Source organism: Pristis pectinata, chromosome 21, assembly GCF_009764475.1.
Source record: "Pristis pectinata isolate sPriPec2 chromosome 21, sPriPec2.1.pri, whole genome shotgun sequence".
Classification (NCBI taxonomy): Eukaryota; Metazoa; Chordata; class Chondrichthyes; order Rhinopristiformes; family Pristidae; genus Pristis; species Pristis pectinata.
The window spans coordinates 2,828,808-2,854,349 of NC_067425.1; the positions used below are offsets into that span (position 1 = coordinate 2,828,808).

At 56.9% G+C, this 25,542-nt stretch overlaps 1 protein-coding gene across 6 annotated transcripts in view; it reads left to right on the forward strand.

Annotated features, from left to right (window-relative positions):
- LOC127581462 (ribosomal protein S6 kinase-related protein-like) overlaps positions 1 to 22,650 on the forward strand; it is a 35,345-nt gene extending 12,695 nt beyond the window's left edge. For 5 of the 6 annotated variants that reach the window (XM_052035917.1, XM_052035913.1, XM_052035912.1 and 2 more), the window contains 10 exons: positions 2,188 to 2,271; positions 3,028 to 3,096; positions 6,211 to 6,280; positions 9,361 to 9,468; positions 10,134 to 10,174; positions 10,707 to 10,734; positions 11,485 to 11,574; positions 11,796 to 11,884; positions 12,832 to 12,942; positions 22,438 to 22,650. In XM_052035917.1, coding sequence (XP_051891877.1) covers positions 2,188 to 2,271; positions 3,028 to 3,096; positions 6,211 to 6,280; positions 9,361 to 9,468; positions 10,134 to 10,174; positions 10,707 to 10,734; positions 11,485 to 11,574; positions 11,796 to 11,884; positions 12,832 to 12,942; positions 22,438 to 22,650 — 903 coding nt within the window. The remainder of the gene's footprint in view (positions 1 to 2,187; positions 2,272 to 3,027; positions 3,097 to 6,210; positions 6,281 to 9,360; positions 9,469 to 10,133; positions 10,175 to 10,706; positions 10,735 to 11,484; positions 11,575 to 11,795; positions 11,885 to 12,831; positions 12,943 to 22,437) is intronic. The other variant, XM_052035915.1, reaches the window with a different exon arrangement.
- Positions 22,651 to 25,542: the final 2,892 nt, after the last annotated feature.

Sequence of the window (25,542 nt, forward strand, 5' to 3'; positions counted from 1 at the left end):
TGCCAACATGCACCACGACCTCTGGCTGCTCACCCTGTCCCTTGAGGATATTGAGTCTCCTATCACTATTGCTCTGCTTGACTTTACCCTTCCTTGCTGAGCCACAGAGCCGGCCACGGTGCCACTGACCTGGCTGCTGCTGCTGTGCCCTGATAGGTCATCCCCCCTAGCAGTATCCAAAGGGATAGACTTGTTGCTGAGGGGTATGGCCACAGGGGAACCCTGCACTAACTGCTTACTCCCCTTGCTTCTCCTGGTGGTCGCCCATCTATCTGAAGCCTGTACCCTGGGTGTGACCACCTCGGTAAAAGTCTCATCTATTTTCAACTTCCTGGGTGGTCCTGAGTACATCCAACTCCAGCTCCAGTTCCTTGACCTGGTCAGTCAGGAGCTGCAGCTGGGTGCACTTCCTGCAGATGTAGTCACCAGGGAGACGGAGGTTCCCTGACATCCCACATCTTACAGGAGGAGTTCAGATTCTAAACCCTGTTGACAGGTGTTCAGCACTGAAGTTATCCCTGGTCCAATATTTGGCTCTTATACTTCAAATAATCTCTCATTAATGGCACATTGAGGAGAAAGATACTCTTTTAAGTAGTTTAAGTAAAGAACTGACATTACCAGAGCATCTTTCACGACCCAAGGAAGTACTAACGTTTTACAGGTGAGATTTTGAAGTCTAGTTACTGTTGTTATCTGGAGCCAATTTTTGTTTAGCAAGTTTCACAAACAGCAATGTGGTAAGACTAAATAATCTTGTTTAGAGGTGTCGACTGAGGGATCAATGTTGGCTCCAGAACTCCCTCACTCTTCAGAATGGTTTTGTGGGATCTTTTACATCTACCCAAGGGAGCAGGCAATGTTTTAGTTTAACCATCGAACCAAAGCTTTACCTTGGATGTGGGAAGAGAAACAGTTAATGTGTTTCAGTATTTTCTGTTTTTATTTCCGGCAGCTGCAGTTTTCTTTGTGTTTTTTTTTATTATTGTGGACAGTGTCAAGTTCCTTAGCTGTGACCACATTGGATTACACTTCTCTGTCTACACTTCTCGCTGCCTCGGTCAAGCAGCCAACATACCCCACCCACCCCGGACATTCTCTCTTCTCCTCCTCCTGTTGGGCAGAAGATACACAAACCTGAAAGCATGTACCACCAGGCTCAAGGACAGCTTCTATCCCGCTGTTATAAGATTATTGAATGGTTTCTTCTTACGATAGGATGGACTCTTGACCTCACAATCTACCTCGTCATGGCCCTTGCGCCTCATTGTCTGCCTACACTGCACTTTCTCTGTAACTGTAACACTTCATTCTGCATTCTGTTACTGTTTTCCTTTGTACTACCTCAATGCACTGGTGTGATGAAATGATCTGTACGGATGGCATACCTCTGTACCTGTGACAATAATAAACCAATTACTGAACATGTGACACAGAAAAGGCCATTCGGCCCAACCAGTCCATGCCGGTGTTTCTGCTCGGGTCTCCTGTTGTAGTTCCTCATCTTAATCTCTCAGCAAGACCCCTATCGTCTTCGTGGCCTTATCCAGTCTCCCCTTAAGTACATTATTCACCTCACACATTCCCGGTGAGAGTGAGCTCCTCATATTTACCAGTCTCTGAGTTAAGGAGTCCTGTCTGAATTTGTTATTGGATTTCCTGTTGAATATCTTAAAATTGATGATGCCTAGTTGTATTCTTCCCATGTGGAAACATCCGCTGCATCGGAGAGAACTGTACGAATGGCCTCCTATGCATAAGGAAGTGTGAGGATGTGGAGCTGGTCCCACGGTGAATGGATGGATGGGCTTAGGGGGAAGCTACAGAGGAAAAGGGAATGGGATGATGTGGTGATCGGAGGGGTGAGGCTGACACAGAACAGAGGGCCCAAGTGGCCTGTTTCTGCACTGTAATGTTTACCAGGAATATGGGAGTCACTGGATGACAATAGATTCAGCTTCATCCGTTTTTATTCCAGATTTCCACATCTGCAGTTCCTTGCTCTTCTAGCTAGTCATGTGATATGATCAGAGTCCAAAGCAGACCCAGGCATGAGATGAGGAAACACTGGTGTTGGAGAGTCTTGGGTATTGGGTCTAAAGTCCCATCCCCCTGAATTCTTACACTCCATATACATCGGCTCAATTGACTCCTGGTAACAATAGGCTGCCTCTGCTTCTTCTATAGGACATTGAGTTCATTGCGAAAGGTTCCTTGGGACCTATTCTGAAAGTCCGTCAGAGGACCAATGAGAAGATTTACGCAGTGAAAGTAAGTAAATACACGGGAAGCAAATGTTTAAGTGTAAGCTGAGCATTCCCAGGGCAGGGACAGCGTGGGTCAGATACAGAGTGAACCTCCCTCTACACCGTCCCGTCAGACACAGAGTGAACCTCCCTCTACACTGTCCCATCACACACTCCCGGGGTCAGACACAGAGTGAACCTCCCTCTACACCGTCCCATCACACACTCCCGGGGTCAGACACAGAGTGAACCTCCCTCTACACCATCCCATCACACACTCCCGGGGTCAGACACAGAGTGAACCTCCCTCTACACCGTCCCATCACACACTCCTGGGGTCAGACACAGGGTGAAGCTCCCTCTACACTGTCCCATCACACACTCCCGGGGTCAGACACAGAGTGAAGCTCCCTCTACACTGTCCCATCACACACTCCCACAGCAGGGGTTAGATACAGCATGAAGCTCTGTCTGCCATATATTAATTGTCTGCTTTATTTGAACCAAAGTTCCCAGTTTTGCAGCAATTATGATATTTTCCATTTCTCAAACTTGCCTGCTGACAGTGCCTGTAAAATTGATTCACCGGTTCTGGTCGATGCACTGTGATCACTCCAATGCATTGGGAAGAGGTAGGACAGGAATAGTGTTCGATGAGGTTTGTTGTCAGCCTCAGGTTAAAGTCCGCCCTACTTGATTGCCTTGCTGTGTGTTGAACAAGGTTTATCCCGTCCACAGCCCCCTGCTGCAGGCTCTGATCATGTCTGATGTTTCTCCCAAGGTGCTGCTGAAAGCAGAGGTTGTGCGACAGGGAATCCTACAGCAGTGCATCGATGGAGTTGTCATCCAGGTAATGAACCGGCATGGAAGTGGATCGAACAGCTGTCTGTCAGATCCTCATCTGTCTGTTCCCCCACCCCTGAACCTACACCAACCCCCAACCTACCCACATGGTCAAACACAAAATTCTCGTGGATTATCAGAAACAAACTTTTATATCTCAGCCCTCTAATCAGGAGCAGACCAGGCAGCATCTCGAACCTGCTCCCCCACTCCTGGTTGATATAACCTTAGCCTCAGCCAATTTCCTTCTCTCACTCCACATCCCTGGACTCCCTTGTAGCTCAAACACCTGTCCTTCACTTTGAATGGCCCCACTGCTCCCTGTGAGTTCCACAGATTCAGTTCCGTCTGAGGGAAGAAACTCCCTTCTCATCATTGGCTCTTATTCTGAATCTATGCCCACTGGTCTTTGACACCTGCCTTGGGGAAATGCCCTCTAAGCATGCAACCTCTCACTCCCCCTCTGAATCCTATCACCTCTCATTCTTCTAAACTCCAAACCGCTCAAAATTTCTGCCTATGTCAACCCACTGAATCATCCTGGTGACCTTCCTCTGTGCTGCCTCCAACGCAGGCACATCCTTCTCTAAATACAGAGACCAACACTGTACTCAGCACTCCAAGCATGGTCTCAACAGAGCCCTGTAAAGTTCATCAAGCTTTCTTACTTTCATGCTCCAATAAAAACCACCATTCCATAGCCCTCCTAATTACGGCGACCCTTGTGTTGCAGCTGTTCTGGTAACGGAAATTTGCTCTTACAGAATTCACAAATGACTACTCACAAATTTAAGATATGGAATAAAATTCGCTCTTGTAGAATTTATGTGGAAAAAAAAAGTAAATAAGAAAACACTTTTTTTCAACTCTCATTTCTTGGCACGGCTTCACGCTCCAGAAAACTGTGACGTGGACCGTGTTCTAGGAATGCAACCCCCCCACGTAACACAGGGGTCACCTGTACTTCCTTTCCTGCGTGCTAACTCTTTGTGTTTTATGTACCAGGACCCAGATCCCTCTGTACTGCAGCAGTTTGTAGTCTCGCTCTATTTAAATAATTATTTAAATTTTTCTTCTTTCTTCCAAAGTGGAGAACCTCACATTTTTCCACGTTATACTCCAGCACCTTGCCCCTTCACCTTCCCTATCTATATCCCCCTGAAAGCGCTGTTTGTCTTCACAACCATTGGTTAGCCAGTCCTCTGTTCATGCCAATATATTACCCCAATCCCGTCTGAACCACCAAGGCATGGAAGGCAAGGAACCAAAGTGCTGGAAGGTGGGATTAATACAGATAGGTGCCCACTGGTCAGCATGGATGTGGTGGGCCGAATGGTCTTTCCTCACTGTATGACTCTATCTGCTGTTATACAGTAATCCTTTTTGTGGCACGTTGTACGTCTTCTGCAAGTCTAAATACATCCCATCTACTGCTTCCCCTTTATCCACCCTGTTTGTTGCGTCCTCAAATGACTCCCGCAAATTTGTCAAACGCCGTTTCCCTTCCTAAAACCACATCGATTGTCATAGGATTTTTTAAATATCCTTCTCGATAATGGATTCCAGCATTTTCCCAATGAATGATGATAGGTAACAACCTACACTTTCCTGCTTTCTGACCCCTCTTTCTTGAATGGTCAGGTCACCTGCAGTTTTCCAGTTCTCTGGGACTTCTCCAGAATCCAGCGAGTTCTGGCAGATTACAACCAGTGCATCCACTATTCTGCAGCCACTCCCTTTAGGACCCTGGGATGCAGACCAACGCATCCAGGGGACAGTTGACCTTTAGCTCTATTAGTTTGTAATGTTCTTTTTCTCCTGTGATTGTTTTAATCTCCCCCTCCCTATCGCCTCTTAGAGTCACATAGTTGTACAGCATTAGTTGTGGCGTTTTTTGTGTCATCAACTATGAAGACAGATCCAAAATAATTATCTAGAATCTGTGTCCTTTCTCAGTTTCCCATAATTAATTCCCCTGTCCCATCCTCTAAAGGACCAACATTTACCTCTTCCTTATTATACAGCAGCACAGCTCTGTTCTTGGATTATTTACCCTTGGCCGTGATGTTTAGTTGGGATCCATCCTCATAACCCTAATTCCTGTTTCTAAAACCAGACCTCCTTAGAAACAAACTGCTGGCTCAAGTAAACTCCATTAGTTGCTATTCTGTGTCGCTCCTCTGCCAAGGAGTGAAATGGGTTTGTTTTTTCAAAGGAAGAACTGTCACTCTCTTGAATTTGACGTCTTTCTTGAGGCAAAATGTTGCTGTCTGCCCTGGGCTTGAGGCAGTGACCTTGAACCTAATCGATGTCCCGTTGCTGGAATGGGCCATAGGGAAGAGGCTGCGGTGTGAGGCGTCGAGCTCTGCCTCGGGGCAGGAGGAGGGCTGCCCTCCCTGGCTGGGACCTTCCCAGGAGGTGTCACCACATGACCTCCATCCATCCTGCCATTGGTCGCTACGTGTCTGTCCTTCTGATGTCATGTTTTCCCTGTGGCCAATCAGAAAGCCAGTTTGTTATCTGGCCCATCATCCTTCAGTCTCAAGTCAATAGAGGCCCAATTCCCATCCGGGGTAAAGGGGGAATGTTTGAGGTGTCTGGGACTGGGGGCTGTGGGACAGGTTGGATTCCTCTGCCAACCCTGACACGATGAGCCGAAAATCCCTTTACCGAGGGGTTCCCTGTAAAAGAATTCAGTTGCTAGAAGTGGTGAGCTGTGGAGGGAGTGTTGGGACCAGGCTGCTGGGGTGGTGACGTTACTTCTGACATGAAGAGAAATCAGGATGAGGCTTTTCCCGGGCGGCGCAGGAATCTGGAGCTCTCCAGCAGCGGGCTGGGGGTGCTGGGGGCAGCCTCTGGTTGGTCAGAGTTTTGTGACACGTGGAGCCAAAGCAGGGTAGGAGGTGAGCTACAGATCTGCTGGGAGCTGGGTGGGGGGCTAGTCGGTGGGTGAACCTGCTGCACCTGTGAACCCGGTTACAATCTGCACCAACCCCCTCCCATCGTTCCTGCTGACTCTTTAGCCCGGTGTTTTCCCCCGATATTCCCCCCTCCCACCCCCACCCCCGTGCCTCGGGAGCAGCTTCTGGAAGTGCTTTCTTCTTCTCGTTCTCCTCCTCAGAAGCAGGTCCTCCATCCCTTCGTGCAGGGATTGCGGGAATGTTGGCAGACTTCACGGCTGCTCTTCATTAGTGAGTTCACAGGCGTGCCAGAGGGCTCTCGGCACCGGTGTGGTTTTGTGGTGCTGTGTGTGTGTGTTCCGGTTACCAGCCCCTAGACTAGCCTTTCCTGCTCCTAGCTCCTTAGTTCCCTCTGGTGGATTACGTGAGATCGCTCTGGTCTGCTGAAGCAGAACCAGCAAAGGGAGCAACTGAGCAGAGCAAACTGTCAGACTTGAGTGCTTTGGTATTTAAAACCCAGGTGAGGCTGCAGGAAGGTTCACCCAACAGAGGGGCTTCAGCTGGGCGTCAGTGTGGTCACTTGCTGGAGCCTGTACTGGAAGCAGGTTAAACCGTAAACAAATATGAGCCGAGTTAATCTTCTGCACGGTAGGGAGGAGAGAAAGCAGGGAGTGCGATTAATTGGATGGTTCCTCAAGGAGCGAGCATGAGGTTAAAGGGCCGAATGTCCCCTTGTGCAAGTTTGAGATAAGGTGGGAACACAGAAAGTTAAGGGGAGATTTAGTAAAGGAGTTAAATTCTGAGGGGTCGATATCGTTAGTGGCACCTGGCTGTTTCCAGTGATTTGAGATCAGTGATCATCTGTTCTCTACGTGGAGAGACACTGCAGAACGAGCGAAGTTCGGAGAGATCACGGTGATCTAGTGTACGAGTCACACAAAGCGAGCAGGCGGGTCCAACAGGTGGGTAAGAAGGCAAACGGCACGTTGTCCTTTATTGTGAAGGGGTTGGAGTTTACAACCAGGGAGGTTGTGCTCCAGGTGTACAGGGTGTAGGTGAGGCCACACCCAGAGCACTGCGCACATTGTTGGTCCCCTCACCTAAAACAAAAGATATCTTCACATTGGAGCCAGTCCAAAGCAGATTCCCTGGTGTAATACCTGGGATGGGAGCATTGTCCTGTCTAGAGAAGCTCGACAGTTTGGGTCTGTACTCCTTGGAGTTTAGAAGAATGAAGGGTGACCTAAGGGGGCTTCTCAGGGTAGATGTTGAGATGTTTCCACTAATGGGAGACTCATGAATAAGGGGTCATCACTGTAAACTAAAAGGTTGGTCGTTTAAAACTGAGGTGTGTAGAATGTTCTGGTTCCTGAGGGGAGTAAATCTCTGGAATTCTCTGCCCCCGAGGGCGGTGGAGGCCGGATCATTCGATATATTTAAGGTGGAGATAAATATCTGAAAGATGGAGGAATTAGTGGTTATGGGGGAGCTGGCACAGAAGAGGAGCGAGGCCAGTGTAGATCAGCCATGGTCATATGGAATGGTGGGGCAGGTTTGAGGGGCCGAGTGGCCTACTCCTGCTCCTGTTGTCCTTGTGACCAGAGGACTGTGTCGTGGTCACAGGCAAGAACTGGGGCTCCTTGCACCCACCGCAGTGAGAAGGGTGGAGCCGTGCACACGAGTGCGTGGGTCAAACACTAGTGCGTGTATGTGTGCAGGGTCCCGGCCCTTGCTGCTCCACTGCAGCCCACCCTCTGCAGGGCATGGCCTGGGGCTCCTGCCGAGGGTTAGAGTGAAACAGGAGGGGGCCAAAGCAGAGAGGGACGTGGCTCTGGGACTGTTCCACCTGGTGGAGAATGGCCCCACCTTCCTCCCCATCTCCATAGGCAGGGTCCTGGGCACTGAGCAACTCCCCGGTGTCCGATTGCCCTGACCCAGCCTGTTCCCAGGCCTCGGGCCACAGGAGGTGGAACCTTCTGTTCAATATTGGCCTCCTCTCATCACCGCAGGGGGATGTCCACTCAACCCATCACCCCCGGACAAGTGAGGGCAGAGATGTACAACCCAGCAGGGACTCTGCCTCGAGCCCTGTCCTGTGTCTGGTGGTGAGAGGGGTAGGGAGGGAAATGGAGCAGGGATCAGCTGTGTGCCCAGTGGGCACCATCCCCCTACACCTCTTCTCCCCACTGTGGAGGGTAGAGAGTCCATCTGTACAGCCCCCCATGGTTGAATAGCCCACTGACAAAACGGGGTACAGCAAGCTGGCGGGGATGCTGAGGGTGGGGAGGGGACGATAGCAGAAATACCTCCTTGGATCAGGAGCAGAGGGCATTCCCTGGATTGGATGCAGGGAGGAGTCTCGTGGACACACTGGAGAATGAGTAGAGTGGTAGGGGCTGCAGAGTGGTGCCTGCAGGCAGCCCGGGCCAGGATAGAGCGGGGAAGCCTGTCTGACCCAGGGTCGGGCTCGGGGGGAAGCCTGTCTGACCCAGGGTCGGGCTCGGGGGGAAGCCTGTCTGACCCAGGGTCGGGCTCGGGGGGGGAACCAGCAGATGCAGGGGGAGGTGGGGAAAGCGGTTGCGGTTTACACCGGGTCTGCTGCCTGTGGGGAGGGGAAAGACGGTGCAGTAACTGGGACGGGAACCGGGAGAGTGGATGAGACAAATGGGTCTGGATGTGAGGAAGGAGTGGGGAGTGGGACTGCATCGTTCCATGATCGCTCCGTGTCCAGGGTCGCTCCGTGTGTGTGCTGGATGTTCACGGGTCCAGCTGCCCACAGACTTTCCTTGGCTCGGGGTATCTGCCGGGGTGGGTTTGGCTTCAGGCCCTGACTCTGCTGATTCAGGCTGCACTCTGCTGGGTGGCTGAGGTGGGGGACTGTGAGATTTCAGGCTGGACCTCCCCTGAAGCGTTGGATCTCAGCGTGACCCTGCCCCCTCCTGCAGTGACGGCCCTCTCGCTCTGATTCCCCCCCCCGTAGTGTGTGATTCCCACAGTGACGGCCCTCTGGCTCTGATCCCCGCTGTAGTGTGTGATTCCCACAGTGACGGCCCCCTGGCTCTGATCCCTCCCCGGTAGTGTGTGATTCCCACAGTGACGGCCCTCTGGCTCTGATCCCCCCCCGGTAGTGTGTGATTCCCACAGTGACGGCCCTCTGGCTCTGATCCCCGCTGTAGTGTGTGATTCCCACAGTGACGGCCCCCTGGCTCTGATCCCCCCCTCGGTAGTGTGTGATTCCCACAGTGACGGCCCTCTGGCTCTGATCCCCGCTGTAGTGTGTGATTCCCACAGTGATGGCCCTCTGGCTCTGATTCCCCCTGTAGTGTGTGATTCCCACAGTGACGGCCCTCTTTCTCTGATCCCCCCTGTAGTGTGTGACTACCACTGTGCCGGCGACCTCTCGAGGCTCTGGACTGCCAGCAAGCCACTAGCCGAGAGCAGAGTGCGAGTGTTTGCAGCTGAGCTGGGCTCTGCCATTGGTGAGTATGTGAGGGGGGCAGTACTGAGGGAGTGTTGCCCTGTGGGAGCAGTGGTACTGAGTGCGCTCTCCCATTGAGCTGATAATGGGATTGTGTAAATCCAAAGGTGCAGTTGTGGAGCATGTTGGGTGGTGGGGGAGTGTGGGTTTCATCTGGAGCGGTGGGCTGGAGCAGTTTTCTTCTTGCAAGGACTCTGTTTTGCCAGGTGTTGGAGTCTGTATTCCGAGCGCTGTGGGAGGGACGGCGCTGGTGTTTCATCACACGGACTGTCTGATTATCGGGGGAAGACTCCCAGCTGTCCTTTCTCTGCACTGCCCCTTTGCAATAAAGGCAAACTAACTGTTAAATTTAAAAAAAAGGGGGCAGTGTGAAGGATACACTGGGCAGAGTTGCCTTTGGAAGTGATGTTAATCTGAAGCCTACCTGCCCAGTCAGGTGGAGTAAAACCCTCCAAGACTGACTGGTAGATGAGCAGGAGACCTCTCCCCAGTGTCCAGGGACCAATAGTTCTCTCTAAACCAACACTACTAGAAAGGATTATCTCAGTCTTATCCCATTGCGGTTTGTGGGATCTTGCTGTGTGCAGGGTGTAACAGTGACTGTATGAGTGAAGTACTTTGGTTGGGACACGTTAATGGGAACACCGGTTGTCTTTGACTCCTCAGGTTTCCTTCATGATTTTGGAGTCATTCACCGGGACGTGAAGGTAGGAAGAAACTTCACTCCACTCTGCACCGTGCCCCATCGCTCCCGGGTGGGTGGTCTGGGGGCTGGTCTGCAGGGTGACCACTGAACGGCGCAGAGGATCGGCTGCCAGCTGATACCCCCAGGGTGCAGTGGTGACGTCATGGGGACTGGGCAGGTAGATGCTGAGGTGTTGCCCTGTTGGGGGGTTGGAGCCAGGGTGGATTGTGGAAGGCCAGAGTTCCACGAGTCCTCTCTGTACACAGTCCTGGTTTGTTCACGGCTATGACCAACACTGGTATCGGGGACAAGGTGGTAGGACCAAGGATCGGCCTGGGACGGCGGAGCAGCAGCAGAGGTGGTAAACTGGGCCACCTTGAGGTGAGGGTCTGTGGATGGGGTGGAGGCAGTGGGTGGGGGCGAGGTGGAGTGCGCGGTGGGGTCAGGGTCCCGAGAACGAGCTGTTTCTACAGGCAGTGACCTGCCTCTGGCCACGTTGTGCAGTTTGACACCTGTCAGATCACCTGTTGAAACCTGACCTTTCACTCTTGCAGATGGAAAACGTTCTTCTGACGGAACGAGGTGAGAGGGAAACCTGCCGATTGTGTTCAAGTTCCTGAACAGCAGCAGGCTGCTCGGCCCATCGAGTCCATGCTAGCTCTCTGCAGAGTGACCCACTTGGTCCCATTGCCCCCCCACCCCTGCAGGTTCACTCCCCTCCCGCGCTGATCTAACATCCTTTCGGTGTCACTGACCGTCTTCACTTCCACCCCACTGGTGGGCAGTCAGTTTCAGGGCATTACCCCCCGCTGTGCATGGACGTTCTTCCCCCACCCCCTGTATCTCCACCCACGGCCGCAATACTGTGCCCCCAGTCCTCGTACCAGCTTCACCCGTAATCAGGATCTGTGCACCTCGATCAATTCTCCCCTCAGCCGTGCTTGGTCCAAGGAGAGCAACTCAGCGTCCCCAGCCTAACCTTGCAGCTGAAGCCCTCACCCCTGGAACATCCAAGTAAATCTCCCGCACTCTCTCCCGGGGCCCCGCTCACTTCCTGGCACGCGGTGACCAGACCTCGATGCAAAACTCCAGTCGTTGCCTCACCAGAGCTTCATAAAAGTTCCGCAAAACTTTCTTGCCTTTGTACTCAGTGCCTCTGTTTACGAAGCCCAAGATCCCGTGCGCCTTGCTAACTGCTGTCTCAGTGTGTCCTGCCAACATCACAGATCTATTGACCCAGCTTCCTGCTCTACAGAACAACGCCATAAAATCTACAACGCCCCTTCCCAGGTTCTGTTTTACTGAATTACTGAGTATTCTCCCCTCTCTCAGGCCACCTCATGTTGACGGACTTCGGGTTGTCGCGCAGACTGTGGCGGGGAGAGAGGGCGCTCACCATCTGTGGAACCGTTCAGTACATGGGTGAGCTCGGGGAGGTGGGGGTGCGGGGAACGGTTGAGGGACTGGGCTGCTTTGCTGTGAGATGTTGAGGGACTGGGATGGGGTTGGGTGGACACCGGGACACAGCGCGTGGGCACCGACGGGATGGTAAGGGCTCGGCACTGCACCCGCTGCTGCCTCCTATCACTGCAGCTCACCCCCGCTCAGCATTCTCCTCATGTGTGACCTGGTTATGTTCACAGCTCCTGAAGTGTTGAGGGGCAGCCCCTACAATCACTCGGCTGACTGGTGGTCCCTGGGAGTCCTTCTCTACGCTCTGGTTGCCGGCAAGGTAATGATTGGGGGGGGGGGGGGGGGGGGGGGGGGGCGCAGTGGGTCTGCCCGTGGGCTGTGACACCAGGGGTCGGGGTGGATGGGGAGGTGAGGAGAACCACCTCTCTGCTCCTGGGTTACCCCGTCCCTGCCTGACACTCTGCCAGTAACAGCCTGGCCCCTGGAATCCCCCTCGCATCTGGCTAACACTCTTTGAAGATGCTCTTCACAGGTGGGCTGTCTGTGATCCACACACATCTCTCCGCACTGTGTCCCAGTGTGTGTGTGTGTGGACACACTGTCCTTCCTCTCCCCACAGCGGGGAGAGGGGCGGTGAAAGTGTGTGCAGCTCGGGTCCTGAGTCACAATACGCCAGGGGATCTCCCCCTCACTCTGGAGGGGGTGGGGGGGTGCTCTGCAGAAGGCGAGAGGAGATTGGCTGATGTGGGCACATTGCAGGGTTGTGGTCACAGGACGTCACAGGATCAGTGACACAGGCAGCCCAGCGTCTCTCAGACGGCCGTGTGTCTGTGCTCCCAGTGGATCCCGCTCCCCCAGAGAAGAATTCTCCAGCCCCCCCCCAGCTTGGCTGCTCGGCCGGTGCGGTCAGTGGAGGCACGCTGCAGGAAGGGTGGCGGTGCTGCAGGGAGATCGGAATACACGAGGGAACAACCCCCAGCGAGCCCACACCCGGGCTCGTGTACAGCCATGGTCTCCCCCACGAGGGATGGTGTCTGCTGTACACGGGCCCGTGGGTAGGGGCAGGAAACCTCCTCCCTGCAGGGGCAGAGAAACCAGCTTCAGAAATGTTTGTGTCACTGTTCTAATGTGTGGTCTCTCTCCTCTCTCTGCCACACCCCTCTCTTCCCCCCCCACTCCCCGCTCTCTCTCCCCCCCACTCCCCCGTCTTTTCACCCTGCTCCCCGTCCCTCTCTATTCACCCCCCCCTCCCCCCCCCCCCCCCAGTTTCCAGTGGACCCCCAGTGTGACCACACCTCGATGCTGAGGAGCTTGCAGGAAGCCCCCGTTTCTCCGCTGACCTCCGTCAGTCAGGATCTCGCCTTCCTCCTCGCCGAGGTACCCTCTCTGCCCGTCCGGGGTCTGTACCCACACCCTCCCTGTACCCGCCGTCACTGACCGGGGTCTGTACCCACACCCTCCCTGTCCCCGCCGTCACTGACCGGGGTCTGTACTCACACCCCTCCCTGTCCTCGCCGTCACTGACCGGGGTCTGTACCCACACCCCTCCCTGTCCCTACTGTCGCTGACCGGGGTCTGTACCCACACCCTCCCTGTCCTTGCCGTCACTGACCGGGGTCTGTACTCACACCCTCCCTGTACCCGCCGTCACTGACCGGGGTCTGTACCCACACCCCTCCCTGTCCCCGCCGTCACTGACCGGGGTCTGTACCCACACCCTCCCTGTCCTCGCCGTCACTGACCGGGGTCTGTACCCACACCCCGCCCTGTCCCGACCGTCACTGACCGGGGTCTGTACCCACACCCTCCCTGTCCTTGCCGTCACTGACCGAGGTCTGTACTCACACCCTCCCTGTACCCGCCGTCACTGACCGGGGTCTGTACCCACACCCTCCCTGTCCCCGCCGTCACTGACCGGGGTCTGTACTCACACCCCTCCCTGTCCCGGCCGTCACTGACTGGGGTCTGTACCCACACCCTCCCTGTCCTCGCCGTCACTGACCGGGGTCTGTACCCACACCCCTCCCTGTCCCTACCGTCGCTGACCGGGGTCTGTACCCACACCCTCCCTGTCCTCGCCGTCACTGACCGGGGTCTGTACCCACACCCTCCCTGTCCTCGTCGTCGCTGACCGGGGTCTGTACTCACACCCTCCCTGTCCCTACTGTCGCTGACCGGGGTCTGTACCCACACCCTCCCTGTCCTCGCCGTCACTGACCGGGGTCTGTACTCACACCCCTCCCTGTAAGTACTGTCGCTGACCGGGGTCTGTACCCACACCCTCCCTGTCCTTGCCGTCACTGACCGGGGTCTGTACTCACACCCTCCCTGTACCCGCCGTCACTGACCGGGGTCTGTACCCACACCCTCCCTGTCCTCGCCGTCTCTGACCGGGGTCTGTACCCACACCCTCCCTGTCCTCGCCGTCACTGACCGGGGTCTGTACCCACACCCCTCCCTGTCCCTACCGTCACTGACCGGGGTCTGTACCCACACCCTCCCTGTCCTTGCCGTCACTGACCGGGGTCTGTACTCACACCCTCCCTGTACCCGCCGTCACTGACCGGGGTCTGTACCCACACCCTCCCTGTCCTTGCCGTCACTGACCGGGGTCTGTACTCACACCCTCCCTGTACCCGCCGTCACTGACCGGGGTCTGTACCCACACCCTCCCTGTCCTCGCCGTCTCTGACCGGGGTCTGTACCCACACCCTCCCTGTCCTCGCCGTCACTGACCGGGGTCTGTCCCCACACCCCTCCCTGTCCCTGCCGTCACTGACTGGGGTCTGTACCCACACCCTCCCTGTCCTTGCCGTCACTGACCGGGGTCTGTACTCACACCCCTCCCTGTCCCCGCCGTCACTGACCGGGGTCTGTACCCACACCCTCCCTGTCCTCGCCGTCACTGACCGGGGTCTGTACCCACACCCCTCCCTGTCCCTACCGTCGCTGACCGGGGTCTGTACCCACACCCTCCCTGTCCTCGCCGTCACTGACCGGGGTCTGTACCCACACCCTCCCTGTCCTCGTCGTCGCTGACCGGGGTCTGTACCCACACCCTCCCTGTCCTCGCCGTCACTGACCGGGGTCTTTACCCACACCCTCCCTGTCCCCACCGTCACTGACCGGGGTCTGTACCCACACCCTCCCTGTCCCCGCCGTCACTGACCGGGGTCTGTACCCACACCCTCCCTGTCCTCGCCGTCACTGACCGGGGTCTGTACCCACACCCTCCCTGTCCCTACCGTCACTGACCGGGGTCTGTACTCACACCCTCCCTGTCCCTACCGTCACTGACCGGGGTCTGTACCCACACCCTCCCTGTCCTCGCCGTCACTGACCGGGGTCTGTACCCACACCCTCCCTGTCCTCGCCGTCACTGACCGGGGTCTGTACCCACACCCTCCCTGTCCTCGCCGTCACTGACCGGGGTCTGTACCCACACCCTCCCTGTCCTCGCCGTCACTGACCGGGGTCTGTACCCACACCCTCCCTGTCCTCGCCGTCACTGACCGGGGTCTGTACCCACACCCTCCCTGTCCCCGCCGTCACTGACCGGGGTCTGTACTCACACCCCTCCCTGTCCCCGCCGTCACTGACCGGGGTCTGTACCCACACCCTCCCTGTCCTCGCCGTCACTGACCGGGGTCTGTACCCACACCCCTCCCTGTCCCTACCGTCGCTGACCGGGCTCTGTACCCACACCCTCCCTGTCCTCGCCGTCACTGACCGGGGTCTGTACCCACACCCTTCCTGTCCTCGTCGTCGCTGACCGGGGTCTGTACTCACACCCCTCCCTGTCCCCGCCGTCACTGACCGGGGTCTGTACCCACACCCTCCCTGTCCTCGCCATCACTGACCGGGGTCTGTACCCACACCCCTCCCTGTCCCTACCGTCGCTGACCGGGGTCTGTACCCACACCCTCCCTGTCCTCGCCGTCACTGACCGGGGTCTGTACCCACACCCTCCCTGTCCTCGTCGTCGCTGACCGGGGTCTGTACTCACACCCTCCCTGTCCCTACTGTCGCTGACCGGGGTCTGTACCCACACCCTCCCTGTCCTTGCCGTCACTGACCGGGGTCTGTACTCACACCCTCCCTGTACCCGCCGTCACTGACCGGGGTCTGTACCCACACCCTCCCTGTCCTCGCCGTCTCTGACCGGGGTCTGTACCCACACCCTCCCTGTCCTCGCCGTCACTGACCGGGGTCTGTACCCACACCCCTCCCTGTCCCTACCGTCACTGACCGGGGTCTGTACCCACACCCTCCCTGTCCTTGCCATCACTGACCGGGGTCTGTACTCACACCCTCCCTGTACCCGCCGTCACTGACCGGGGTCTGTACCCACACCCTCCCTGTCCTTGCCGTCACTGACCGGGGTCTGTACTCACACCCTCCCTGTACCCGCCGTCACTGACCGGGGTCTGTACCCACACCCTCCCTGTCCTCGCCGTCTCTGACCGGGGTCTGTACCCACACCCTCCCTGTCCTCGCCGTCACTGACCGGGGTCTGTCCCCACACCCCTCCCTGTCCCTACCGTCACTGACCGGGGTCTGTACCCACACCCTCCCTGTCCTTGCCGTCACTGACCGGGGTCTGTACTCACACCCTCCCTGTACCCGCCGTCACTGACCGGGGTCTGTACCCACACCCTCCCTGTCCCCGCCGTCACTGACCGGGGTCTGTACCCACACCCTCCCTGTCCCCGCCGTCACTGACCGGGGTCTGTACCCACACCCTCCCTGTCCCCGCCGTCACTGACCGGAGTCTGTACCCACACCCTCCCTGTCCCCGCCGTCACTGACCGGGGTCTGTACCCACACCCTCCCTGTCCCCGCCGTCACTGACCGGGGTCTGTACCCACACCCTCCCTGTCCTCGCCGTCACTGACCGGGGTCTTTACCCACACCCTCCCTGTCCCTACCGTCACTGACCGGGGTCTGTACCCACACCCCTCCCTGTCCCTACCGTCACTGACCGGGGTCTGTACCCACACCCTCCCTGTCCTTGCCGTCACTGACCGGGGTCTGTACCCACACCCTCCCTGTCCCCGCCGTCACTGACCGGGGTCTGTACTCACACCCCTCCCTGTCCCCGCCGTCACTGACCGGGGTCTGTACCCACACCCTCCCTGTCCTCGCCGTCACTGACCGGGGTCTGTACCCACACCACTCCCTGTCCCTACCGTCGCTGACCGGGGTCTGTACCCACACCCTCCCTGTCCTCGCCGTCACTGACCGGGGTCTGTACCCACACCCTTCCTGTCCTCGTCGTCGCTGACCGGGGTCTGTACTCACACCCTCCCTGTCCCTACTGTCGCTGACCGGGGTCTGTACCCACACCCTCCCTGTCCTCGCCGTCTCTGACCGGGGTCTGTACCCACACCCTCCCTGTCCTCGCCGTCACTGACCGGGGTCTGTCCCCACACCCCTCCCTGTCCCTACCGTCACTGACCGGGGTCTGTACCCACACCCTCCCTGTCCTTGCCGTCACTGACCGGGGTCTGTACTCACACCCTCCCTGTACCCGCCGTCACTGACCGGGGTCTGTACCCACACCCTCCCTGTCCCCGCCGTCACTGACCGGGGTCTGTACCCACACCCTCCCTGTCCCCGCCGTCACTGACTGGGGTCTGTACCCACACCTTCCCTGTCCCCGCCGTCACTGACCGGGGTCTGTACCCACACCCTCCCTGTCCCCGCCGTCACTGACCGGGGTCTGTACCCACACCCTCCCTGTCCCCGCCGTCACTGACCGGGGTCTGTACCCACACCCTCCCTGTCCTCGCCGTCACTGACCGGGGTCTGTACCCACACCCTCCCTGTCCCCGCCATCACTGACCGGGGTCTGTACCCACACCCTCCCTGTCCTCGCCGTCACTGACCGGGGTCTTTACCCACACCCTCCCTGTCCCTACCGTCACTGACCGGGGTCTGTACTCACACCCTCCCTGTCCCTACCGTCACTGACCGGGGTCTGTACCCACACCCTCCCTGTCCTCGCCGTCACTGACCGGGGTCTGTACCCACACCCTCCCTGTCCTCGCCGTCACTGACCAGGGTCTGTACCCACACCCTCCCTGTCCTCGCCGTCACTGACCGGGGTCTGTACCCACACTCTCCCTGTCCTCGCCGTCACTGACCGGGGTCTGTACCCACACCCTCCCTGTCCTTGCCGTCACTGACCGGGGTCTGTACCCACACCCTCCCTGTCCCCGCCGTCACTGACCGGGGTCTGTACTCACACCCCTCACTGTTCCCGCCGTCACTGACCGGGGTCTGTACCCACACCCTCCCTGTCCTCGCCGTCACTGACCGGGGTCTGTACCCACACCCCTCCCTGTCCCTACCGTCGCTGACCGGGGTCTGTACCCACACCCTCCCTGTCCTCGCCGTCACTGACCGGGGTCTGTACCCACACCCTTCCTGTCCTCGTCGTCGCTGACCGGGGTCTGTACTCACACCCTCCCTGTCCCTACTGTCGCTGACAGGGGTCTGTACCCACACCCTCCCTGTCCTCGCCGTCACTGACCGGGGTCTGTACTCACACCCCTCCCTGTCCCTACTGTCACTGACCGGGGTCTGTACCCACACCCACCCTGTCCTCGCCGTCGCTGACCGGGGTCTGTACCCACACCCTCCCTGTCCTCGCCGTCACTGACCGGGGTCTGTACTCACACCCTCCCTGTCCTCGCCGTCACTGACCGGGGTCTGTACCCACACCCTCCCTGTCCTCGCCGTCACTGACCGGGGTCTGTACCCACACCCCTCCCTGTCCCTACCGTCACTGACTGGGGTCTGTACTCACACCCTTCCTGTCCCCGCCGTCACTGACTGGGGTCTGTACCCACACCCTCCCTGTCCCCGCCGTCACTGACCGGGGTCTGTACCCACACCCTCCCTGTCCTCGCCGTCACTGACCGGGGTCTGTACTCACACCCTCCCTGTCCCTACCGTCACTGACTGGGGTCTGTACCCACACCCTCCCTGTCCTCGCCGTCACTGACCGGGGTCTGTACCCACACCCTCCCTGTCCTCGCCGTCACTGACCAGGGTCTGTACTCACACCCCTCCCTGTCCCTACCGTCACTGACCGGGGTCTGTACCCACACCCTGCCTGTCCCTACCGTCACTGACCGGGGTCTGTACCCACACCCTGCCTGTCCTCGCCTTCGCTGACCGGGGTCTGTACCCACACCCTCCCTGTCCTTGCCGTCACTGACCGGGGTCTGTACTCACACCCTCCCTGTCCCCGCCGTCACTGACCGGGGTCTGTACCCACACCCCTCCCTGTCCCCACCGTCACTGACCGGGGTCTGTACCCACACCCTCCCTGTCCTCGCCGTCACTGACCGGGGTCTGTACCCAGACCCTCCCTGTCCTCGCCGTCACTGACCGGGGTCTGTACCCACACCCTCCCTGTCCTTGCCGTCACTGACCGGGGTCTGTACTCACACCCTCCCTTTACCCACCGTTACTGACCGGGGTCTGTACCCACACCCCTCCCTGTCCCTACCGTCACTGACCGGGGCAGCAGAAGGTGAGGGGGGGAGGTGGTTGGGGCCTGATGGGCCAGTTCTCCTCCCACCACTCTCCCCACACGCTGTCTCATCTCCTGCTGGGCAATGCGACAGTGGGGGGCATCGCCGGTGTGTGCACTAGTCACGGCAGCAGGCCAGGTCACAGGTGTGAAGGGGTCAGGAGTAGGGAGCCCTTCCCACTCTCCCCATGGGCCCGGACAGCAGAGACCGGAGGTAGATCCAATGGGTTTGTACCAGGAACTGCTCACCAATCTGTGCCGGGCGTTGGGGGTGGTTGGAATCAGTGCACCCCTCCCCTGGGGTGTGTAATTGAACATAGAACAGCACAGGAACAGGCCCTTTGGCCCACAATGTGGTGCTGAACCAATCACATCAGTAATAAAATGCCCAACTGAACTAATCCCTTCTGCTGACACACTGTCCATATCCTGCCATCTCCCTCACATCCATGTGCCTATCTGAGAGCCTCTTGAAGGCCTCTATCGTATCTGCCTCCACCACCACCCCTGGCAGCGCATTCCAGGCACCCATCACTCTCTGTGTAAAAAAAACCCTGCCCCATACAGATGTGAACTTTAAACATTCCCCCCTCACCTTAAATGCATGCCCTCTGGTATTAGACATTTCAAACCTGGGAAAAAATATTGGCTGTCTACTCTATGCCTCTTATAAACATCTACCAGGTTTCCCCTCAGCCTCCGCCGCTCCAGAGGAAACAATCCAAGTTTGACCAACCTCTCCTTATAGCTCATGCCCTCTAATCCAGGCAGCATCCTGGTGAACCTCTTCTGCACCCTCTCCAAAGCCTCCACATCCTTCCTGTAATGGGGCGACCAGAACTGAATGCAATACTCCAGATGCAGCCCAACTAGAGTTTTATAAAGCTGCAACGTAGCTTCCCGACTCTTGAACTCGGTTCCTCGACTAATAAAGATGCCTTCTTTACCACCCTATCAATCTGTGCGGCCACCTTCAGGGAGCTATGGACTTGCACCCCAAGTTTCCTCTGCACATCAACACTGTTCAGGGTCCTGCCATTAACTGTGTCCTGTCCCTTTACATTGACCTCCCAAAGTGCGACACCTCACACTTGCCCGGGTTAAACTCCAGCTGCCACTTCTCTGCCCATATCTGCAACTGATCTATATTCCGCTGTATCCTTTGCCAGTCTTCTGCGCTATCCACAACACCACCAATCTTCTTATCATCTGCAAACCCACTAACCCACCCATCCACGTTTTCATCCAGGTCATTTATGTACATCACAACCAGCAGAGGTCCCAGTACGGATCCCTGCAGAACACCACTGGTCACAGATCTCCAGCCAGAATAAGTCCCATCGACCACTGCCCTCTGTCTTCTACGGGCAGGCCAGTTCTGAATCCAAATGGCCAATTCACTGTGGATCCCATGCATCTTAATCTTCTGGATGAACCTCCCATGAGGGACCTTGTCAGATACCGCACTAAACACCCACAGCTCTACCTTCATCAGTCACCCTCGTCAATCGGTTTATTATTGTCACATGTACCGAGATACAGTGAAAAGCTTTTGTTTGCGTGCCGTCCAGACAGATCATTCCATAAAGGACTACAAACAAAAAGTGTTACAGAGAAAGTGCAGGCAGGCAGACAATAAGGTGCAAGGGCCACGACGAGGTAGTCTGAGAGATCAACAGTTCATCCTTATTGTACAAGAGATCTGTTCAAGAGTCTGATAACAGTGGGGTAAAAGCTGCCCTTGAGCCTGGTGGTACGTGCTTTCCGGCTTTTGTGTCTTCTGCTTGATGGGAGGGGGGAGAAGAGAGAATGTCCGGGGTGGGTGAGGTCTTTGATTATGCCGGCTGCTTTCCCGAGGCAGCGAAGGTGCGGTTTCGTGGAGTGGGTGAGGAGCTGAGGGAGGGGACGGGTGGGTGGGGGAGGATGGGAGAGGGTGGGAGTGGGCAGAGGAGAGTGGTGGATGGGTCCAGGGAGGGGTGGTGGTGGGAGTGGGTCTGACTGCAGTCCCTCCCCCCTCTCAGCATGGATTCAGGAAGGACAGGTCCTGTGACAAACTTACTGGAGTTCTTTGAGGATATAATGAGCGCAGCGGATAGAGGGGAACAGGTGGATGTTGAATATTTGGATTTCCAGAAGGTGTTCGCAAGGTGCCGCATAAAAGACTTATCCATAAGATAAGGATGCATGGAGTTGGGGTAATGTATTAACATGGATGGAGGATTGGTTAACCAATAGAAGGCAGAAAGTTGAGATATAAATGGGTGTTTCTCTGGTTGGCGATCAGTGGAGAGCGGGGTGCCGCAGGGGTCAGGGCTGGGCCCTCAGCGGTTCACAATATACATCAATGATTTGGAAGAGGGGAGCGAGTGCAGCGTATCTAAGTTTGCTGATGACACTAAGTTGAGTGGAAAAGCAAATTGTGCAGAGGATGCGGAGAGTCTGCAGAGAGATATAGATAGGTTAAGTGAGTGGGCAAGGGTCTGGCAGATGGAGTACAATGTTGGTAAATGTGAGGTCATCCACTGGAAGGAAAATTAGAAGATCAGATTATTTAAATGGTGAAAGATTGCAGCATGCTGTTGTGCAGAGGGACTCGGGAGTGCTTGTGTGTGAATGGCAAAAGGTTGGTTTGCAGGCGCAACAGGTTATCAAGAAGGCAAATGGAAGGTTGGCCTTCATTGTTCGAGGGATTGAATTTAAGAGCAGGGAGGTTATGCTGCAACTGTACAGGGTATCGGTGAGGCTGCACCTGGAGTACTGCGTGCAGTTCTGGTCTCCTAACTTGAGGAAGGATATACTGGCTTTGGAAGCGGTGCAGAGGAGGTTCACCAGGTTGATTCCGGAGATGAGGGGTTAACCTACAAGGAGAAATTGAGTCGCCTGGGACTATACTCACTGGAATTCAGTAGAATGAGAGGGGATCTTATAGAAACATATAAAATTATGAAAGGGATAGATAAGACAGAGGCAGTAAGATTGTTTCCACTGGTAGGTGAGACTAGAACTAGGGGACATAGCCTCAAGATTCGGGGGAGTAGATTTAGGTTGGAGATGAGGAGAAACTGCTTTTCCCAGAGAGTAGTGAATCTGTGGAATTCTCTGCCCAGGGAAGCAGCAGAGGCTACCTCATTAAATATATTTAAGACACAGTTAGATAGATTTTTGCATAGTCGGGGAATTAAGGGTTTTGGGGAAAAGGCAGGTAGGTGGATCTGAGTCCACGGCCAGATCAGCCATGATCTTATTGAATGGCAGAGCAGGCTCGACGGGCCAGATGGCCGCCTCCTGCTCCTGTTTCTGACGTTCCTGTGTTCTCTCCCCACCCCCAGCTGCTGTGTGCTGACCCCCGACTCCGGCTGCATCGTCTCGATGCCTTCAGCGAGCACCGCTTCTTCCGCGGCCTGTCCTTCGAGCCCCAGCTCCTGCAGGGGCTGCCTCTGGAGATCAGTCACCCAGCTGCAGATCAGTCCGATCCAGAACCACAGCTCTTCCGGGACTTCGACTGGGAGCCGGGAGCGCCGGCTCTGCCGCTGGCGGGGTGAATGAGTGTGTGTCCCCCGCCTCAGTAACTCCCTCCACCCGTGGCCCCCGCACTCACCCCGGCTCCCTCCGTCCCTCCCACTCCCTCCCTCCCTGCGCACCTTCGCTCCCCTGAGCACCTGCACTCCCTCCCCACCTCCGTCTCAATCTCTCATCCCAATCCCTCCATCTCCCACCCCCGATCCCTGCCCTTCCCTCCCATGCACTGAGTGACCTCCCTCATTCCCCTGTCCCTGCTCCCACCCAGGGCTGCACCGTGTTGTCAGACACTGGGGTGCACGGTCCGTGCTACACATCACTAGTAGTACGAGATTGTCCACACATTCAACACCACAACACAGCTCGGGCAGGTGCAAATCAGTCCCTGTGTAAACCCGCATATAGTCTTAGAGCACCACTGTATAACACCAGGGTACAGTACCGGTGGGGACAGGTCCGTCACTGTGTAACGCCGGGGTATGGAACCGGCGGGGACGGGTCCGTCGCTGTGTAACGCCGGGGTACGGTACCGGCGGGGACGGGTCCGTCGCTGTGTAACGCCGGGGTACGGAACCGGCGGGGACGGGTCCGTCGCTGTGTAACGCCGGGGTACGGTACTGGCGGGGACGGGTCCGTCGCTGTGTAACGCCGGGGTACGGAACCGGCGGGGACGGGTCCGTCGCTGTGTAACGCCGGGGTACGGTACCGGCGGGGACGGGTCCGTCGCTGTGTAACGCCGGGGTACGGAACCGGCGGGGACGGGTCCGTCGCTGTGTAACGCCGGGGTACGGTACCGGCGGGGACGGGTCCGTCGCTGTGTAACGCCGGGGTACGGAACCGGCGGGGACGGGTCCGTCGCTGTGTAACGCCGGGGTACGGTACCGGCGGGGACGGGTCCGTCGCTGTGTAACGCCGGGGTACGGTACCGGCGGGGACGGGTCCGTCGCTGTGTAACGCCGGGGTACGGTACCGGCGGGGACGGGTCCGTCGCTGTGTAACGCCGGGGTACGGTACCGGCGGGGACGGGTCTGTCGCTGTGACACTAACTCACCTCTTTCAGAAATGTAAACCTTTTCATGACCAATTGTGGCTGCAGAATAAAGAACCTCCTGGAATTGTTTACTGATTGTCTCTTGTGCCGGTAATTCCAGGATGAGGTGGAGAGTCTGTGCTGCTGTGTGCGGTGATGGTGAACAGATGGGTCGTTGGACCCTGCCTGTTCCCAGTGGTCCTGGAGCTGGGAGCTGCTCCCAGTCTGAGTTGTGTGTGACTGCTGTCCGACACCAGGTGATGGAGAGTGGCTCACCGGCGCCCACTCAGCCTACGGAGCATCAGCAGTGAACGCAGCCCCGTGGGCCTTTAGTTTCGTTGATTTTGATCTTGCTCTGCACTGAATATTGCCAAGACTGGCCAGCAGTAACTAGTGACGCAGTATTTACAGACTCGAGGGCTCCGTCACTGATCGTTGGAGACCGTCCTCTACCTATGTCCAGGTCCCCACCGCTTCAACATCCACACCCCCCGCCATCCCAACCTCCCCCCGGCTCCCATTACAGCTGTGACTGAGGACTTGGACTTCTCGGTTTTAGTATCCCCACCCGCCTTAAATTCCTGCCTCCTCCCTCCGCAGCCTCCCCTGTGCCCCTCCAAACTCAACACTGTTTGAATATTCCACTGTAAGGGACAGGAATTCCCCCTCCCCTCCCCTCTCACTTGAAACAATTCAAACCTGCCTGTCCCACAGCGGTAGACCACCAGCTCGTCTCCTCCTGAGGTCTGTTAAATGTTGCCCGTGTTCCTGTGAATCCCCTTGGGACATTTTGCTTGGTTGAAGGTGCTACAGAAATGCAGGCTGTTCGGGATTATAAGATTTCTTTATTGGTCACATGTACATCGAAACACACAGTGAAATGCGTCTTTTGCGTAGAGTGTTCTGGGGGTAGCCCACAAGTGTCGCCATGCTTCCGGCGCCAACATAGCATGCCCACAACTTCCTAACCCGTACGTCTTTGGAAGGTGGGAGGAAACCGGAGCACCCGGAGGAAACCCATGCAGACACGGGGAGAACGTGCAAACTCCTTACAGACAGCCGCCGGAATTGAACCCGGGTCGCTGGTGCTGTAAGTGTTATGCTAACCACTGAGCTGCTGTGGCTGGTTGGTTCTTCAGATGTGAAGCTCCCAAAGGTCAGAGATTATTTAGTGAGGAGACAGGCCCTTCGGCCCATCGAGTCTGTGCTATCAACCACCCTTCACACCGATACCATTCTACCCTCATCCCCACCAACTCCCCCCACCCCAGATTCCACTACTCACCTACACACCAGGGGCAATTTACAGAGACTGAGCCACACGTCTGGAATGTGGGAGGAAACCCATGCGGTCTCAGGGAGAACGCCCACTGGAGGCTGGTAAACTGGGGGAACATCCGCCAAACAAACCCCCCCCCCCCCCCATCCAAACCCTGATCTGGTGGGACTGAGGTAACTGGAGACAGATCAGCTGCAGTTATTATGTTATAACCAGGTAGCTCTCTACCTCTGACTCCCAGCTCCTTTCCACACAGACCTCACCCAAGGTCAGGGTCGAACCCGGGTCTCCAGCCCAGTGAGACGGCAGCTCTACCCACTGTGGCACCCCCCCCCCCCCCCCGGTGAGGGTGAAGGGTCTCTTGGACGAGGGAGCAGTGTTTGAGTCTGTATCACGGGGCTGGGGAGCAGGAGGGTGAAATGATTGTGGTGTGGGACTGGCTGTGGGGAAGTGCTGGGGCTTTGGATGTGTGGGGTTCCATTAGTTTGTGTGTGAAAAGCCTTTCTCTGGCACGGCTGCTAGAATGGGATCCTGTGGCATGAATCTCTGTGATTCTGGACTGCACTGGAGTAGCCATACACACAGTGTGGCTGCAGGAGCAGGTCA